The sequence below is a fragment of the Nannospalax galili genome, unplaced genomic scaffold (assembly GCF_000622305.1).
Source record: "Nannospalax galili isolate Female #2095 unplaced genomic scaffold, S.galili_v1.0 scaffold135, whole genome shotgun sequence".
NCBI classification, from domain to species: domain Eukaryota; kingdom Metazoa; phylum Chordata; class Mammalia; order Rodentia; family Spalacidae; genus Nannospalax; species Nannospalax galili.
In genome coordinates this window covers 618,472-638,045 of record NW_008338998.1, presented here as the reverse complement: position 1 = coordinate 638,045, position 19,574 = coordinate 618,472, and the positions used below count along the sequence as shown (strand labels likewise).

Below are 19,574 nucleotides of genomic sequence, written 5' to 3'. Positions count from 1 at the left end.
CAGCAGCGAATGGCTTCATCTGGAACTCCTGAGCTATCTCTCTAGCCCCCAAGAATTACATTGATACCCACTGTCTTTATACGCTGTTAAGCAGAAGGCATAGGACTGTACCTACTACTGTTCAATGTTTTTTTTTCCTATTTTTAAATTTATTTATCTTTATTTTATGTGTATGAGTGTGATGTATGTGTGTAAGTGCACTCGTGTTGTACAGTGCCTGCGGAGGTCAGAAGAGGGGTTGGATCTCCTGGAACTGGAGTTATAGACAGTTGTTAGCTGCCATGTAGGTGCTGGGATTCAAACCAGGTTTTCTACAAGAACAACCAGTGTTCTTAACCACTGAGCCATTTCTCCAGCCCTGTGTTTAATGTTTTATTTGTACCCAAAATAAACTCCTAGTGGTGGTCTCCATGCCTTCATCCATCTGCCCTGTCTCACACTCTAACCCTCCTGCCTCCTCTTCCTGGTCCCCAACTGCTAAGCTTTGTGTAGTAGAATTATTCCCAGGCAGTGTGTTTGCAGCAGCCTTCCACAGTTGGGACCCAGTTTCAGACAGACGAGAACAGATTTGAGATCACCTGCACAGTTGAGTGACTCTAGTCAATACTGATATTTCCAATTGGTAAGGTGATGGATACACTAATTAGCTTGATGAATATGTATAGCACATTTCATACATAGATAAAAACAAAAAAATCTGTACTCTGTAAATATGTACAGCTTTGATTTGTCAATCAAAGATAGTATTAATAATATATTTTTTAAAAAGTAATAAAGTTAAGGTCTGAGACTCCATTGGACATAGAAAGGGGCCTATACCAGTGAGCACCCTCATCCTAGCCTAAGTTCCCTGCATTTCTGTTTGGAAGGCACATGGACAATGTGTCTAATTTGCCCGGAAGGGCCTAGTGAGACAGCCCACTAACATGATCCTAGGGTAAGAGGGATTGGCGAATATTTGAAGAGCCCTGTTGTATAGGCAGGCCTGCACAATCTGCTTGCCTTTCTCCAGACCAGCATGCATAACTAGGCTCTACAGAAACAGAGGAGCTGTTGGAAGCCTGTGTCTGTCCATACCTGACTTGTTGGTCGAGTATGGAGGGTACCACTGTGCCATACTAGACAGAACCCAAGCTTTGGAATCCCTTGGAGTTGGGTGTTACCTGAATCTTTCTGTCCTTGTGTCTTATGACCTTAGCAAGTGCCTTAAATTATCTGACATGAGATTTGGTCTTTTCACCTGTGAAAGACTTTGATTTGATGCTACCATCAAACAAGAAAATTCTGTTGCTTCCAGAGGGTTTGACCAGTCACTCAGTTGATGAAGGGTACAGGGTGAGACTGCTCTCTTTCACCTTGTCAGTGAAACTGACTAAATGCCACCTTACCACAAGAGAGCAAAGACAGAGGTGTTCTCTGGGGGACCTTGCCAGAGCCTCATGGACCCCAGAGTACCCTGAATTGACTCAGACTGCCCCCATGATGTCTTACCCCATGTCCCTGTCCCCACAGCCCAACGTCTGGCCCGGTACCAAGAGGTGGATTCAGAAGAGGAGGAAGTGATATCCAGGGTGGGTACAGTGTCCCAGCGTGGCAGCATTGGGAGCCATCAGAGCATCTGGATCACTCACAGGAACCAAAGTATCAAAACCCATCGGCGTACAAGCAGCCGAGCTGAGGCCAAGAGAGCCAGCATGTTGTCTAAGCACACAGCCTTCAGCAGCCCCATGGTGAGTGCGGAGAGTGTGTGGCCCTGCTAGAGAGAGGCCAGCTTGCCCTCCTGCTTTCTTCCCACTGTCATTGCCTCTGATCATCAAAAGTATCTATATTTAATCACACGAATAAGCTCTACCTTGGCTGAGCTCCACGAATAGAGGCTTTCCTGGACAGCACCTCTCTTACCATTGTATCTTTTCCAAAGCACTCATACAACTTCTTTGCCGTGGTGTCTGTTGGTGGGTCGTTGCCAGGTGAGCTGGGGTGACAGAGAGGAAGCCAGGCCAAACAAAATGAACAAAACATCAGAACAAGATGATAAGTGTGAAAAAGCAGAGCCAATTCCACACCCCAGCCCCAAGTTTTAACTAGAGAGCACAAAGCTAATAAAATTACTTTCTCTCTTATGCTACCTATGGCCCACATGCTTATCGACCATTTTCATCAGGCCGGGAAATTTCTAGAAGTCAGCGACAGGTCCTAAAAGATCCTTTCACTTCTGAAATGTTTTAAGAACAGAGGGAGAACTCTTTTGTGTTGAGCCTGGTAGCTTCATTCTTTTATGACTTTCCAGGCCCATATAGAAGCTACCATTTAAGTATAGGTGATCTAGAAGTGTGGATGGTAATCTGTGGACTTCACCAGGCATATGGGAAGAAGAGCTCTGGGAGACAAGAGGAAGACTGCTTTAGAACGTATTTTCCTTCCAGCATTCTTCAATACATGCCAAGAATACATGAAGTATTCAAACTTTTGACCTAGTAATTTAATGGTTCAGTCCAAGATGACTGCACACAGAAGTCTACCACCAATGTGTTATTTATATCAGCAGAATGGGAAAGTCAAATGTCTAGTGATAAATAAGTGATTATATAATGATGGTATGTCTATCTACTTTGAAGATGTTTTTAAAAGATATGTTTTCATATAAAAAAAAACCTTGAAAAGTTTGGGCAATATCATATTTTAAGGGAAAACTGCCAATTGGTATATAAAATATGGTAATTACTGTTTTAATTACATGTAAAAAGAAGTGATTCCAAGAAAATATAGAAGCTGAGTCTTCAGAAAATATTATTTTGTGGGGTCGTGTGATATAAATTTGTTGAATTTTTCTAAACAAATAGTAGATCTTAGATATATTATTTCATAAGAAGTATATTCATATATAGTAAGAATATATACATTTGCTTCCCTGTGTGAGTAATGTATTTTATATAATTGAAGTTATATGTATTATACAATTGTGAAATGGCATGCCTATTCATAAGATAAAATTCTGTTCATACCTTAAAATAAAATCAAGGCCTCCTAAATACTTAAATTTCAGAACACTTGGCAGGTTACTGGGTCAGACTCACCATGCACCTCTTTTCTCTTCCCAGGAGAAAGACATTACACCTGACCCTAAGCTATTGGAGAAGGTGAGCGAGTGTGACAGGTTCCTTGCCATTGCGAGTCACCAGGAGCACCCTCTGGCCCACCTCTCACCAGAGCTGTCTGATGTTTTTGACTTCTTCATTGCACTTACCATCTGCAATACAGTAGTTGTCACATCTCCAGATCAGCCACGACAAAAGGCAAGTTCTGTAGTATCCTTGAGAGCCCACGGTGCCCTTGACCTCCTCTGAGCACTTCCTGTTGTAAGTCTTGCCGAAAGTAGGCATGCTTCCCTTTACTGTAGGAAGCCAATCATTGTCAGTGCCTCAGGTTTAAGACTATGCAGCAGGGTGCTTCATATACAGCAAAGCAGCACATCAGGCTGTAGACATATGACTTTGAGAGGACCTACTTCCCATGGTACCTCTTGAGCACCTTGGCTTTGAGCATAAGGCAGAAAGAAGACTAACTCAGAGCTTCAAGCTTCTAGATTCATACAAGAGAGAAGACAAAGATGGGCTGAGTGCAGGTCTCCTGGTCAAGATGATTGATCTTTAATCTGGATTTGTGCCTTAGGGCGGTGATGGGATTTACAGAAACAGCTCAAAGTCAAGTTTTGGTGCACAGAAAATATGTGGTATTAAGAAATACATTCAGCATCGTCTTCAAGTGAATGGGAGAGAAACCATCAGAGGTTATTTAGAGTGATGGAAATGGCAAGTTAGGTATGGTTTGGTCTAGCATTAAGGTTCTTTCTGGGGAAAGGAAATGTTGATGAGCAAAGGGATCCTGTATAACCCAAGTATTCCTCAGAGAATCATGCACTGTAAGCCAGGCTACATACGGGCTGCATGTGAGCCTGGACATGCATATAAAGCAAGATAGTTTGGAGTGGATGGAAATGAAAGTGTTCAGGGGTAGATGTGAGCCCCAGACCTGCCCCTCAACAGCCTCCTGGCTTAGCTCTTCAGAAGCCTCCACTAATGGAGCTGCTGGTGGATGACACAGGGTAAGCATGGTTGTACGATGCACTCTACCATGGCAGCATATCAGAAAAGCAGTTGCTACCCAACTGTGCTTTAATCCTGCTGTACCAGGCTGGTGAGGCCCTGGAAGACCTCCCAAGTGGGCAGTTCTGTACCCTCAGACCACAAACTTGTGCTGCCAGCTTTCTATATAGCTATCTGAGCATCCCTTACCTGGCCTTTGGGATCTTCTACCATCCAGCATTAAAGCCCTCTACATCCCTGTAGCCGTGGGTGTTTCCTAGGTTCTAGATTCCTAGGTTCTGTCTAATAGTCAAACTGAAGCAGTTGCTGTTTAGCAAGAGGCCCCAGTGTGAACTGAGGCTTGTTCTGAAGATCATACGTGCTGTCAGTTCCACATAGAGAACAAAATATTTAATTGCCCACCCTCAGGCTACAAAGGAACATTCTGGATGCATTTCTGTACCCACGTAATGGTGAGTGCCACCTTCAAGAGCATTTGGAGCCACTGGGTGCTATAAGGTGGCTGCCTACTTCCCCCACCCAGACATGGAGCATATTTAAAGTCATTATACTGGCCTCAGAGGTGTAAGTCAATGACAGAGTATAGGCTTAGCGTGCATGAAGTTCTGGATTCAATCCCCAGAATCAAAAGAATAAAATATAGAGACACTCTAGGACCAGAGAGAAAATGTTTCTGTGGTTAGTCCTGGGTCTTACTCTGCCCCCTCACTTTTCTGGAAGCTACTACAGTAATTCACAACTTTGGACACAAAGGATCAATTATAAAATTTTAAGAATTATTGTATTACAGTTTAGGATTGTTTCAACATTTGCTCTTTAAAGAAAGAGTGGCTCCATTGTTCTGGTATGACTTCCTGAACCTTTAACAGTTTCAGATATGTAACTCCTTTTCTTTCTTATATTGGTTAAAATATTTTTTAGTGATTTGGATCCTGAACCAGCCTATGTATTAATTTGCTGAGAGAGTCTTTGGAGTTTACACATGTGATTTGTATATAAATATTTTGTGCACACATTCAAATGAATATATAAAACAGTCTTTCAAGTAGCCCAGTCTGGTCTGGAATGTGTGAACCTTCTGCCTCAGCCTTCTGAGTGCTGAGATTACAGACCTGGGCCACCATGTTGGTTCTTCAGCTTTTGTTTAATTTGTATGTGTGTGTGTGTGTGTGTGTGTGTGTGTGTGTGTGTGTGTTGGGGATGGAGTAGTTTTGTTCCTGGCATCAGGGTGCGTTGCTACTCCTCTGAGGCACTTACACAAAGTGGGGGGCAACTGGGATTCTCTCACCTGCCTTCCCTCTGCCTCTCTGGCAGGTGAGGGTGAGGCTTGAGCTGAAATCCCCTGTGAAGACCATAGAAGATTTCCTTCGGAGATTCACCCCCAGCCGCCAGGCTTCTGGCTATAGCAACACTGGGAACCTGGCCACCAACAAGTCCAGCCACAAATCAGGGTCCAGTGTCCTGTCCAGCCTATCCCAGGACAGCATGCTACTTAAGCTGGAGGAGAGGCTGGGACAGGCTGCATCAACCCTTGCACCCAACGGCTACAGCAGCCAAGCAGGCCAGGCAGAAGGCTGGGCCCCAGAGGGCACAGGAGAGCAGAAGCACCTTGGGGAGCAGAAGCAGGGGCTGAAGCCTGATCTAGAGCTTCGATATGAGGCAGAGAGCCCGGATGAGGCAGCACTAGTGTATGCAGCCAGGGCCTACAGCTGCACACTGGTGCACCGGCTACAAAACCAGGTGTCGGTGGAGCTGCCCCACCTGGGCAGGCTCACCTTTGAGCTCCTGCATACGCTTGGCTTCGACTCCATCCGTAAGAGAATGTCGGTGGTGATCCGCCACCCACTGACCGACGAGATCAACGTCTATACAAAGGGGGCTGACTCAGTGGTCATGGATCTTCTGCTTCCATGTTCCTCAGGTAACTCCTGCCTCTCCCACCACACCCCAGAGCGAGGGAGGACATTTTGGGAAGTTCCACCCTGTTGGGCAGAGGACTTTTCATTTATCTTTGGTGTAATGAGGTACCCTTGAGAGAATCATGATTCTCCAGTTCCAAGGACTTAACATTGGCAGAGTTTAGGGGGCTCTGTACATGGGTTCTGCCCTCATCTGCCCTTCGACAAGGCAAGTTGGGGGTCACTGGGGAAGCATCAGTGTTTAAATATGAACAATGAACATTGGGAACTTTTAGACTAGAAATTCTGGAAATTTCCTTCTTGTCACAGATCTGAGGCAGCTTTGAGGTCCAGGCTATAGTCTTCAGGCTGTTTGTAGAACTGCCTGAAGCAAGAGTGGTGACCCTTGTTCTCATTGGGCCAAGCAGCCTCTTGTCAGTGCCTTTTCACCATGTAGGCACTGAAAACCATAGTGCAATTAGCCTGTAAAAGGGGCTGTAACTCTGTCCAACTAGAAATTCTCCTGGATTGGGAGGGAAGGGAACGGTCTTCCCTCTTTCAGCACTGAATTGAGAACCTAGGAGAGTGGGATCGCCTCTGGGAATCAGGAGGGGTGGAGGCCCGGTAAAGCTAGTGACCAGAGGAGTCCTGTCCAGTACCCTACTGCCAAATACCTGCATCCTTCCCATTTCTCACATCCTGAAAGTGGCTTGTGTATCACCTGCTATGAAGCACTGCTCACTGAGTAGGCCTTTCTAGAGCTTTCTATGCTCATGACTAGAACAGGCTTCATTTGGGGTAGACTCCTATTCATGGGCTGATTTCCCATTCCAAGATTCACTCCTTCCTCATTCTTTTAGTTGTTGTTTACATCTACACAGTAGAAAACTGTGGAGAAGGTGGTTATCAGTAGATTTTCCTCTTCTTCCAAGATCACCTCTGTCCTAGCTCATAGCTGTGCATTAAAGACAGGATAGTGGATCTCTAGGCTTCAGCGTCTAACACACATGTAATGAATGGGTCATAACAAAAGTGAAAGGCCTGTGGGAAAGGGATTGTAGGGGTAGTGGGAGGGAGATTAAAGAGGCTGGGGGATTATAGCAATGAGAATGCATTTTATCCCTGTATGAAATTACCAAAGAATGAATTCACTAGCATGCAGAGGTGGGATACGGGCAGCAGAAGAGATCCATCCTCTCAGAGGGAGGGTAGTGAACCCTGCTGAGCTGGGCAAGAAAACAGGAGCCATGGATGAGGCCAAGGAAACACGAGCCTTGGACGAGGCCACAGCAATGCTACGTTTGTACTCTGCTAGTACATTTTTTTGATCAGTAGAAATTCTCAGCTGTATAGAAAAAGCATACAGAAAACTTATAAATAACTCTTGCTAATGCCATCTGCTAGCTTTCCATCACCTTAACAAAATACCTAAGAAGATCAACCTATATAGAGAAAGGGTTTATATCGGCTCACAGTTTGGAAATTTTAGCCCATAGTTAATGGACTGACACCCTATCCTTCTGAGGACTATGATGAGGCCACGTGTCATTATGGGATCATGTATTGGAACAAACTTCTTAATTTTTGGCCAGGAAACAACAGTAGAAAGAGAGGTATCCACATCCTACTGTCCTCTTTGACCTAATGACCTCCTGCTAGGCTCTACTTCTTGCACATCATCGCCTGAAACAGTGAGACCAAGCCTTTACCACGTGGGACTTCAGAGGATGCTTAAGATACAAATTGCAGCAAAAACTTTTTCATTTACAAAGTGATACAAGGGAGATCAGGGTCCCTTTCTAGGGTCCTTGGTCTCATTCAAAACATATTTAAGAATGGACTGAAATAGATGCTTTAGGACAATTTTACTAGAATTTAAAGAAGAATCCTCAGGGCAAGCAAGCCATAAATCTCAGCAGCTGCCTTGAGGAGAGGAATGAAGGGGAGAAGGGAAAAAGCCATGAAGCCATTGTCAGTTTAGAGTGTACATGGAGGTCAGACAGACACCACATGGTAGACTGGCAGCCACATGGTAGGGAGAGGAAGGGAGCTTTGGAGAGAAAGTAAAGAAATACAAGATGTTGGGGCAAAAAACCCAAAATGTTAGGGAAAGCATGGTTAAAAAACAGATCTAAAGAGAAAAGGAGAGGTTATGCATTTCTGGAAAAATTCAGAAAAGCAGGCAAGACTTGAGGGAGAGCCTATTTGTAACTGACAGGTTCACAAGAACTGCATTTAGAGACTAGGGATTCTGGTCAGGAAAAGTTCAGCACCTCATTGACACACTAGGTATTCCACCCATGTCTTTAGCATAACTTAAGGTAAACCTACCTTCCCAGGGGTGGTCCTGTGACCACGTGATCTGGCAAAACTGGAAAGTTGGGTCTTCATCCAGGCCAGAGACTGTTAGCTTCTTGATCAGCTAATCTTACAGGGTTTTTTTTTGCTACTGTAACAAAAAGACCCTTTAGCAATGCTGGATGTGACATAGACATATACCATAAATGGGATCCCTTCCCCATCTCCCTGTCTCCATCCCTTTAAGATTTCCTGTGGTTTGGTGGAGTCTCTACTTTGTGTAGTCTTTAAAATATAACCTTCAGTCTTCTCTGTTCATTGGGGCCCACTGCCCAGCAGAGACTCACACATTACACATTGCTCCTACCCAGTACATCAGTAAATGCTTTTTGTGTAAAGAAGCAGAGACTCACTTTCTCTCTGTTTTCTGTCTCAATAAAATCAAACTCCTTATTGGGAAAATACAATTTTTAAAGTATAAAAGACATGAAAATATCAGAACTTTGCAAGAACACATTGCGATCAGGAAGGGGAGTTGTGCTCCCTTGCAGGCCTCTCTGTGTTGTGAGCATTGCGAGCTGTCTTGTCGCCCTGTGTTCAGCCAAGTGACGTTCGTCTCTGTCCTGCAGTGTCTGGAAGTTGGTAGACATGCAGGCCATCTTTCCAGACGGAAACATGAGCCATCAGTCTCTGGCACTGTGTCTGCCCCTCAGAACCCAGGTGCAGCCTCAGCATCCTTCTACCAGAGCCCCAGCTGCTACCCTCAGCAAGCAGTTGAGGCACTGTCAACCCTGGTCCCACTTCTGTATGTTCTGGTGTTCTATACCTGAACAGCTGATCACCAGCCACAGAATTTGCTCCTATCAGAAGGCAGATAACAAAGACCATAGACTGCTGCAGAATATCACAAAGAAGAGGTTGTTGCTTCACTAAGACCTCACATGCAATGTGAATGTTAGGGCTTTAGCCTAAGTCAGCAACTCCCAGCCCTGGTCCCAGAGAGGGGCCTACTGAAGGGTGTGTACACCCTTGGTTCCCAATGCAATCTCCTTAGGCTCTCCAGATTCTCAGTGATGGTTCATGTGGAGTTTGAGTCCTTCCTATCCTTCTATATCTGAAACCAGACTTCTCCAGACATTTATAAGGAGCGGGCCCTACAAGTACCAGCACTGTGTTTTCTCTCTGACTGTCCCACCTTGCTACTGTGGGGATCTCTCTGAGGAAAACTATGTAACAATGTAGAAAGAGTTCCACCAGAAGTGGCAGAGGGCTGTGTCTTTCTGCCTGGGGTAAGTGAAGGGCAGTGAGCAGCTTTGGCTGGGCAGAGTTAGGTCCTCCTTTCTGCCAGACTCTGTACAGGTAGCCCCATACTGCACTGTCCACCTCAGAAGCAGACGCCAATGGCCACCCCTCACCGCACCTAGTCTAGGTCTTGAATGGCCTGGCCTACCTCTGTTCATGCAGGTGGGTTTTTTTGACAAGTGTGGTTGATCAGAGTCAAAGCTCTGCTCACTGTTCTACAGAGTAGTCCAAAGTAGTCCATCCACCCTTTCCAGGAACAACTTAAGAGCTTGGTGCTCTGTATTTTAATCTCAGAGCTAAAAATATAATCAGAATCCCAGAAAACTTTTAAGAGTAATGAGATACTAGTACATGACAGTCAAACTTAAGATGATATTGAACTTATCTCTCGGTAAACTTAAACACCAAACCAAAGCAAAATTATCCAGGACAAATCTTCCTTTGCATTCAGTGTTGACCTTGTCCCTAAGAAACCACTTTTAAGTAACTGGCCTGCCAAGACATGTTAATGCCACAGGGATGCTGTCTGTCTAGTCATACACTGCTTCATACATAAGAGGAAGATCTTCTACCTCAATTGTGAGCCCCCTGCAAGCTTTGTCACCCTTGTGAAGAATTCTTGACCAGGTCCAGCTTGTCATGGGGTGAACTTGAATAGTAGAAATAGTAGAGAAGCTTTCCTGGGACCAGAAGTCTCATAGCTCAAGATTGCCAGGGTTAACATACAATATATAGACTATTCTGCCCTACACATCATTTAATATCTTTTTATCAATAGTGAGGGATGTTCTAGGAAAAGAACTGTGCTTTCTCTTAAGTGTAATTTTTCATAAACAGGAGAGTGTGCACCTCTATTTAGCAGGCTGGACAAAAGCCTGCCAAGTCACTTTTCATAGGTTTTTTGTCATAAGCAACAAAGGATTTTAGAAATGGCCCCAAACTTAAGTTTTGATGAAGTTCCTTTTGTAAGTAACAGCAGACTGCATTTGATATGTACACAATATTTGTAAGTGGTAGGTCAGGCACAGGGCATTCGACTGGGCTGCTCTGACTTGTACTCTGCCCTAGATGATACCAGAGGAAGGCATCAAAAAAAGATCCGAAGCAGAACACAGCATTACCTCAACCTGTATGCAGTGGAAGGCCTGCGTACCCTGTGCATTGCCAAGAGGGTGAGTGGGGGCCGCCTTCCTGAGGGTGCGCCCCTGCCATTTGCGGCACTCAGTATAGCACTCAATAGTGTGTCTCCACAGGTTCTGAGCAAAGAAGAGTATGCCTGTTGGTTGCAAGGCCACATTGAGGCAGAATCATCTGTGAACAACAGAGAGGAGCTCCTCTTCCAGTCTGCCATTCGCCTGGAGACGAACCTGCATCTTCTGGGTAATTAGGCTTTCCAGCTGCCTATTGTGTGATCAGTGCTGTTTGCAGAGAAAGCCTGACATAGGTAGTCACCTGGCTGCTCCTCACATTCTGGGCTTTTCTAGGCTTGTCTGAGGAACTGCCTGGCTTGATGCCAGCTTGTCCCCAGGCTGGAAGGTCTTTGAACTTTTCCTTCAGGCTGTTTCCACTGGGCTTGGGTACATCAGGCACTCCAGATTGGCTGTCATCGTGCCTTCCCTAAACCTCGCTTTTCCAACAAAGATGGAGATGAGGAGCAAGCCCTTTGACAACTGACAGTTAAAAAGATTTCAACCCCGTGGCAATCCACCAGAAACGTTTGTGGAACTGCTGCATTTTGCATCTTATGAATATTTCAGATTTATTGGGGATGAAAAGAAAATAGCTTATATTTCCTTCTTTGTCCCTATTTACATCTAACAAATACTAATTACTATTAATAAGAGTTAAGATATTTGTTATTTTGGCACTTATTTTAATATTTAATTTAGTATTTCAATATTTTAGTATTTCGTATTTATTAAATTAGTGAATGAGTCTGGTTGAGTGTACCAGGACTGTGTATGTGTGCCCCCAGAGGAAACGGCTGTCAGAGTACTGTATGCTCCTCCTTTGGAGAACGTTAGTCAGATTTCACTAGTTCTTCAGAGAGCCCCAGAGAATTCATTTTTTCTCATTTAACACAGCTTGTGTTTACTTGTCCTCATTCTTTGGGCAGAGGGATTGGGAAATCTACATTTCCATATATACAGATATCTATTAATAGTGTTAATATTTAATAGCCTAATGTGTCTTAGATATAATGAGTATCTTCACAAACTTTGCCCACAGTTTCTGGCTGACCATATCCTACTCAAAAAGCTGTGGGGCTTGGAACCCAGAGACGTAGTGAGTGCTATCCCTGGTAAACTAAATGAAGCCCCTCAAAAGTATCGCTTCCTATTTTAAGTCACTGTTTTGATTTACTGACTTGGACTGCCATCTCTGGGATAGGCATCCCTAGTGGGGTGTAGGGTGGGGCCTGCGCCTGTGCTCTCAGCTACTCCAGAAACTAAGCAGGAGGATTGCTTGTACCCAGGAGTTCAAGGCCAACCTGAGCAGCATAGTGACACTTCTGGCTTCATAAAGCATACAACAGCCAGACATACTGCTGCACACCAGTAATTCCAGCACTTAGGAGGTGAAAGTAGCAGGAATGTAACTTTGAGGCCAATCTGGGCTACACAGAGGGACCCTGTCTCAAAAAGAAGAACAACACCATAAATCAGACAATATAAAAACCAAGAAAGGGCTTTCTTGGAATGTTCTTTAGTGATGGCCTGAGGTATAACAGGGAAGATGTCCAGCTGGTCCTTCTGGACCACCTGCCCAGCCTCTCTGATCCTACTCACTCTCCCTCCATGGCTGAGGTGGGTGGGTGGTCCCACCCACCTCAGATAGCATTAACTTCTGAGATGAAGTAAAGTTTGCATCTGGTACCTTCTCACAGCAGGTGTTGTTCCACTCAGGAGCAATGCAGATGGAATCTCTCTTCCCTTTCCCAAGTCATGACTGACCTTAGCTGTGGAGAACATAGCTAAGAGCTGCTGGGGGCCTACTCTGCTGTCCCTTCCGTCAGTCTTAGAGCCCTGCCATGGTGTCCAGTCTCAGTTCAGCCATTTACTGACTGTGCAAGCTTGGGCAAGTGACTCAGTCTTTTTTGTATCTAAGTTTCCCTATCTGCTATGTGGGGAATAATAGTTCCAACATGGGAAGGCTGTTATGAGGGTGAAAAGAAAGAATGACTTGAAGCACTGGGTGTGGTTTGGGTATAGGGTCTAGTGCTCAGCTACTTGCATGGTGATGAATCTCATATGATTACATCCACATCTGTGATAGCCTGACTGGTCTTTCTCTACAAACTGTCTCTGGTCACTAGGCAGCCATCACATCCCTGGTCTTATGTGTTGTATCTCTTTTAACCTGCGCTAAGTTAGAAGAATACCCCAGGTATACCTTAGCCTCACACTTAACATGGAATCAACTCACCTGTACCTTTCACTGTTTTGCGTGAACTCATGAATTTTACATGCTCTTTGATACTATGTTGGTAACTTGAAATTATCCAAAGTGAGAATATTTATATCATGGAAATGGGCAAAATTCAACAGATCCATCTTGCTCTTGCAAACCAGTTGTTAACCACTTTCCACCTCCTACCACTTGGTATAAATATTTTATTTTTTGGTGAGAATTTCATAAATGTATTGTGATCATACTCACCCCCAACTCCTCCCCTTAACTCCTCCAAAATCCACCCTTGTCTCCCTACCCTCTCCCAGTGTTGGCTCTTCCTTAAAAAAAACAAAAAACAGTAAAATCCAAATTGACACCAATTTGTGCTGTCCATATAATCCCGGGTATGGGACCATCCCATGGAGTGTGGTTTTCCTGCTAGGAGCCACACCCTTAAAGAAAACTGAGTCTTCCTCTCCTAAAAGACGTCAACTGTACATAGGTCCTCAGTTAGGGATGTGGGCTCATATACCCCTTTCCACTCCATCCATGTAGAATGTTGACTGGCTTGATCTTGTACAGTTCTTACATAGGCAACCATAGTTGCTGTGATCTCATGAGTGCAGCAGGCCTGTCATATCCAGGAGACATGGGTTTGCTCTGCTCTGGTCATCCCCAGCCTATGACTCTTCTGGACCCTCTTTCACAATGGTCCCTGAACCTTGGAGAGGAGGTTATATTTATGTTTTAAATGATAATGACTAAGTTTGAAAAATACGAGAGCCACCCAACACAGCTTGACCAACAGGCAAGGAGTTCAGCTACTATGTTCCAACCCCTCTTCCTCATTTCTGAGAAATGTGAAAGGAGCCGTTTATGTCTTTAATATGCCTAAGTCAAATTTCTGTCTAAATATTTTTATTTAAGTGCTCATATTAAATAGCCCCAGAGAACCACAAATAGTATCTTCAGTAGGAAGGATCACTTGGTTCTTGAAACTTCCATTTTTAGTCAAGAATTAAATTAAAAATATAGAATTTTATTCACTTTCCCCAGTGTTCTTGCTGGTTTCTCTAAATGTCATTTGAAACTCCCCATTTCAGAACATCCTTTCCCCTTCCATCAAAAGCCACCTGACACTTGACCCCAGTGATACATTGTATCACTAGCTAATCTCTGAGCTCTGCCAACTACCCAGATTATTATACCCAGGAATGCCAGGTCCTCCCAGGGGTCAAGGCATAAAGAAGCTGGCATTTAGTCAAAATCATGTAAAGTGTATTACAAACAGGTTACGCTCCCAAGGTATTGGGAGACTGAAGAAAGAAACTATGTTTCAAATCATTTTTTGAAATTTATTTTATTTTAAATTATTTGTGTTGTGTGTGTGTGTGTGTGTGTGTATGAGCATGTGTGTGAGGGTGCCAACGAAGACCAGAAGAGGGTATTGGATCCCCCAGAACTAGAGTTACAAAGGATTATGTGCCACCCAAGATGGATGGTAGTAATCAAACTCTGGTCCTCTAGAAGATCAGTAAGTGCTCTTAACCACTGAGCCGTCTCTCCAGCCTCTCAAATTATTTTCATAAACTTTGATTCTTTTTCGTCAGCCATAGTTCATGCTTGGCTGGATGTGTGCTTTCCATAGCTATTAAGGTTGATGTTTGAATTAGACCTGCAGGTTGTAGGGCTGACACTGGTGAAATGGCCTCAGAGGGAGCCCTTTGGCTAATTGGCTCTTTAACTGGGAAGTTGTATTTCTGTTTCATGTGTTAGGTTTCCTCTGAAAGATGCAGACCCCTGCAGTGTGCAGCAACCTGTGAAGCCTTGGGTGCTTTCTCTCTTGGTTGACATTTTACTAAGAGATCTTAGCTGAGTGGCTGTGATACAAAGGCGGGTAACTCAAGGCCAAGTCACCTGTGGGAATTTGTCATCTGTTGGAGTCTTGGTAACTGGTTGCATAACATGTTTGTATACTTTCTGTCACTGACAAAACACTTGAGAAAAATCAACTTAAAATAAAAGTTTATTTTAGCTCATGGTTTTAGAGACTTTACTCCATGGTTGCTTGATTTGCTGCTTTGGACCCTGTGGTGAGGCAGAATATTTTGGTGGGAGTGGATTCTACTGCCCTTTAGGGTGTTAGGAAGTAAGAGACTGAGACAGAAAAGGGCCACGATCCAGTATCTTCAGTGACTGACGTCTGGCTACTAAGTCCCACTTCCTTCAGGTTTCATACCTCCATTGTTGCCATAGGCTGAGGACCAAGCCTTTAACACATGGACCTAGACATTCACGATCCAAACTGCAACAAGTTACTTTCCAAGTACTATGATAGCAGCATTATCCCAGCTAATCTATCAAGTGTAGCCATTGCTATGATTATACTGTAATCACTGATATTATGATCAATTATGGAGGAACTGGGAGTACACCATGGCAGATAAACCTGTCCCTTATTTTATCTCCAAACGCCAAAGAACATATCACAGAAGTGACTCATAGCTTGAGCCAGAGACCCAAGCTACCACATTCCCCCTTCTGGTACTCTATCCCCACCCCCCAAAAGGGCTCTAAGGCTAAGAGGAAGAGGGAAAGACTAAGACTAGAGGCTCTTCTGGAAGAGGGATTAAAATGGTATTCACAGTTAATGCAGAGCATAGCATACAGCCTTGTTCCTCAGCAGATCTTAGTCACCACCCTGACCAGTCTGCTTCCTGCGGGGACTCTGTGGTCTTAAGGTTCTAAGCAAAGGGCAGCTTCCCTAAAATGTCTTCTTCTCTCTGGATCCTTTGCAAATTCCCACCTATCCTCTGGTACCTCCGTTCTACTTGTCCTTCCCCTGTCAGAGTTTGGTTTGACTCAGTGCATAGGCTATCTGAGCTAGAAAAAAGATCAACCACATGCCCTGAGGGAACTTTGGAAGGCTAGTAATCTTTGCCTCATTGACACAAAAATGTGATTTCTGAAAGTATATCCAATGGTATGTTTGAGAAATATGGAATCTTTGTATGTACTGTAGACCTTGATTCTTCCCCTCTCCTGCCTGCTGTCTCTATTCTATGAAAAGGGGAAAGGATATCTTAACTCAAATGAGCTGTTGTGGGAGTCACCATAGGCTAGATGATTTAAACAATACACATTTACTTCCTATCATTCAGATTGCTAGAAATCCAAGATCAAGATACCAGTAGGTCCAGTGTCTAGTGAAGGCTGTCTTCTTGGTGGGTCCTCACTTGGTGGAGAGAGACTGTCCCTAGTGCCTCTTCCTATAGATAGCAGTCTTATCAGGGCCCTACCTCATGGCCTCATCTAATCCTCATCACTTCCCAAAGGCTCCATCTCTTAACAGTGTCACATTGGGAATTAGAGCTTCACTCTGTGAATCTGAGAGCATTGTTGGGGAAGGTAGAGACACAGCCATATATTCTGTAACAGTGCCCCAACACAAGGAACTGTGTTACAAAGGAACAAAGTAAGAATGTCAAGGAGCCTCAGCCAGGGCTAGAGCCTAGGACACCATGGTCTGCAACTCACTTCTGAGGTGGGAACAGAAACCATCTTACCAAGGTGAACACAGTTAAGAAACAGAGGCAGCCCCTGTGGTGGTTGGAATGAGAATGCCCTCCTTGACTCCAAGTTTGTGGCACTGTTTGGGAAAGTCATAGAACCTTTAGGAGGTAGGGCCACCCTGGAGGAAGCATGTCACTGGGGGTGGGCTTGAGAGTATATAGCCTTATCCCACTTCCAGTCTGACTCTGTTTCCTGTACCTGCTTGAAGATGTAAACTCTGCGCATTTCTGCTTGCTGCCTCCTGCCATACTCTTCACCATCATGGACCACAAATTCAATAAATTCCTCCTTCTGTAAGTTGTCTTGGCAAGGGTGTTTTAATTACAGCAACAGAAAAGTAGCTAATATACCCAGACATTTTTGGCACTGAGTATAGGTTGAGTACCCTCCATCATCTGTTTTTGTTGTATTGGTGTTTGGTTTGATTGTTGAGGTGTTTTTCTTCTGTTTTGTTTGTTCATTTGTTTGTTTTGGTACATACACAATGAGACAGATACCTAGAGGATAGGACCTGAGTCTACATGTCAAACTCATTTTATAAACCTTACTCCTATGCACAAAGCCTGAAGGCAATTAATTGTAGGCAATATTTGTGGTGTACTTGTATTTTGATGGCAGTCTGTCACATGAGATCATATGGGAAATTTTGGCTGTGGCTTCATGTTGCCACTCAAAAAGTTTGAAATATTGGAGCATTTCAGATTTCATATTTTGCTGATTAGAGATGTTCAACCTGTTTTATATTTTTCCAAACATAATGAGATCAGTAAAGGGAATTTGCCTCTTGAATTCTTTATGCTTGTGGAAAAAACATCCAGGATAATGTTGCTTTGAAAAGCTACTGAGTCTGTCTGCACTTTCTGCTTTGATACCAAATGCTGCGAGTAAACACAGAATTCCACACACAGAAGCTCTCCACAGGACGGGATGGATGACTGATTGGGCTCTTTCTTTTTAATCCCTTGGGAATCCAGTCACCCCCACCACCCTCCACCCCCACCCCAGGTCTTTGTTTTCAGGTTTCCGGTAAAGTTAACTGCATGTTAGCAAGAATTCGAGGTAATCCTTTGTGAGTATTCATAGTTATGTTCGCTGACTCGCACTTGTTCTTCCTACACATTCCTGACTGAGTCACTCCAACAGCTATCCGAGGTAGCCACCACAGTCTTAAAATGGTGAACCATCAGTTTGCTTCCAGATGGGGCTTTCTGCCACCCAGTGTCACCTGTAAGATGAAACCCAGGAAGGTCTCAGTGGGAAGTGCCACTCCTGGTCTTTGAATATGCTTTCCAAATAGCATTTGTACCTCATCAGGAATGGGGGCATGTGAAGAGGAGCTCACTTGTACTCTCATACATTTGACCAGGTGCCACCGGGATTGAAGACCGCCTTCAGGATGGAGTTCCGGAAACCATTGCTAAATTGCGGCAAGCTGGCCTGCAGATTTGGGTTCTCACAGGTGACAAACAGGAAACAGCCATTAACATTGCATATGCTTGCAAGTTGCTGGACCATGGTGAGGAAGTTATCACACTGAATGCTGAATCTCAGGTACTTGGCTTTCAGAGAGGCTCTGATCTGCCTAGGGTGACCTCCTATCTGCAATGTTGTGTTGGCTGCTCACTTCTTCAAAGTCAGTGGCATCCAGTTGGTAAATGGGGTGGATCCATTCTTGTGTTTTAATAGTCAACAGGAAAGACTTCCTGAGTGTCCTTGGCGCACCATTTCCCTTGTGTCTGAAGCCCTCACTTCTGCAATTCCTTTAGTACAGGTCTACTGACAACAAATGTTGCTGCTTTCTTCGGAGGATGTCTTTACCTCCCCTTTCTTCTGGAACAGTATCTTCATTGAGTATTGAAGACTGAAATGGCAATTATTTTCTTTCAACGCCCTAAGAATACTGTACTCCCTTCCAGACATATGGTTCTAATGAGAAATATGTAGTCATTGAATCTTTGTTGCCTTATAACTCATGACTGTTTTTCTGTGGCTGTGGTTGGATTTTTTTTTTCTTTGCCCTTTGTTTTAAACAGTTTGATCATGGTGTGATTGTATTTCAAGCTTGCTGACTTTTTTCTGTTATTGCTTTTTTGGTACTAAGTCCATAGAGTAAGGGTTTTTTTTGTTGTTTGTTTGTTTGTTTGTTTTTGTTTTTTAAGAAAATAAACTGTGTGTAGAATGGTTTCAGATTTGCAGAAAAGTTTCGGAAGATAATCATAGAGGATTCTCATATCAGTTTGAAGAAGGTTGTTTAAAGAGTGTCATAATTTTGAGATTTATCTGATATTTTTCTTATGACCAGAGTAGAGCTCTGGATTTTTGTGGAGGACATGAAGTACCGTTTTATCACATCTTATCTACATGACATTGTGTTGATATTGATCTGGTATTCGTCAGGTTTGTTTCCTCCCACCCCCTTTCCATACTGAATTCTTTGGAAGGAAGTCCCTGAGAGCTCATACTTGGGAAGTGTGGAGTTACAGTCCACCTCTGTGAATGCAGAGTATCTGTATGGTTATTCAGAAGTCCTTTAGCATTTCACTTTGGTTTAAACATTTCAGGTTCTAAAATTTCTATTTGGTCTTTCTATGTATAACTTGCAATTTCTTTTTTTCTGAAACTCCTATTTTTCTGCTAATTTTCAGAATGCTAGTGCTAACTTGAAGCTTTTCTAGACTGGATGTTTTAATGTCTCTGTTAGGTCACTCCATTGTCTGGGTTACCTTATGGCCATTGTGCTTTTCTACATGAGCTGAGATTTCTTGGTTCTTTGGACACTTAGAAGCCTTTGGCTCATGTCATTAGCAATATGGATAGTATGTTATAACACTCTGACCATAATTTATTCCTCTGGAGAATGGATTTTTTTTTTTTAAGCAGGTGGTTCTCCCTGTTAGATTTGAACTTCAGGGTCTGCCCAACCTCTATCAGATGGGCTCTACTGGCAGATTTGTTTCACCTTTGTGGGCTCCCAGCATCTTATCTTTGAATATATATTTTCTGT

General features: G+C 43.8%; 1 protein-coding gene across 5 annotated transcripts in view; it reads left to right on the top strand.

Moving 5' to 3' along the window:
* Positions 1 to 19,574, top strand: part of Atp10a (ATPase phospholipid transporting 10A (putative)) — a 191,158-nt gene that overhangs the window by 156,556 nt on the left and 15,028 nt on the right. For all 5 annotated transcript variants that reach the window (XM_029563796.1, XM_029563797.1, XM_008833629.3 and 2 more), the window contains exons 8-13: positions 1,513 to 1,730; positions 3,102 to 3,296; positions 5,421 to 6,027; positions 10,673 to 10,776; positions 10,858 to 10,984; positions 17,937 to 18,121. In XM_029563796.1, coding sequence (XP_029419656.1) covers positions 1,513 to 1,730; positions 3,102 to 3,296; positions 5,421 to 6,027; positions 10,673 to 10,776; positions 10,858 to 10,984; positions 17,937 to 18,121 — 1,436 coding nt within the window. The remainder of the gene's footprint in view (positions 1 to 1,512; positions 1,731 to 3,101; positions 3,297 to 5,420; positions 6,028 to 10,672; positions 10,777 to 10,857; positions 10,985 to 17,936; positions 18,122 to 19,574) is intronic.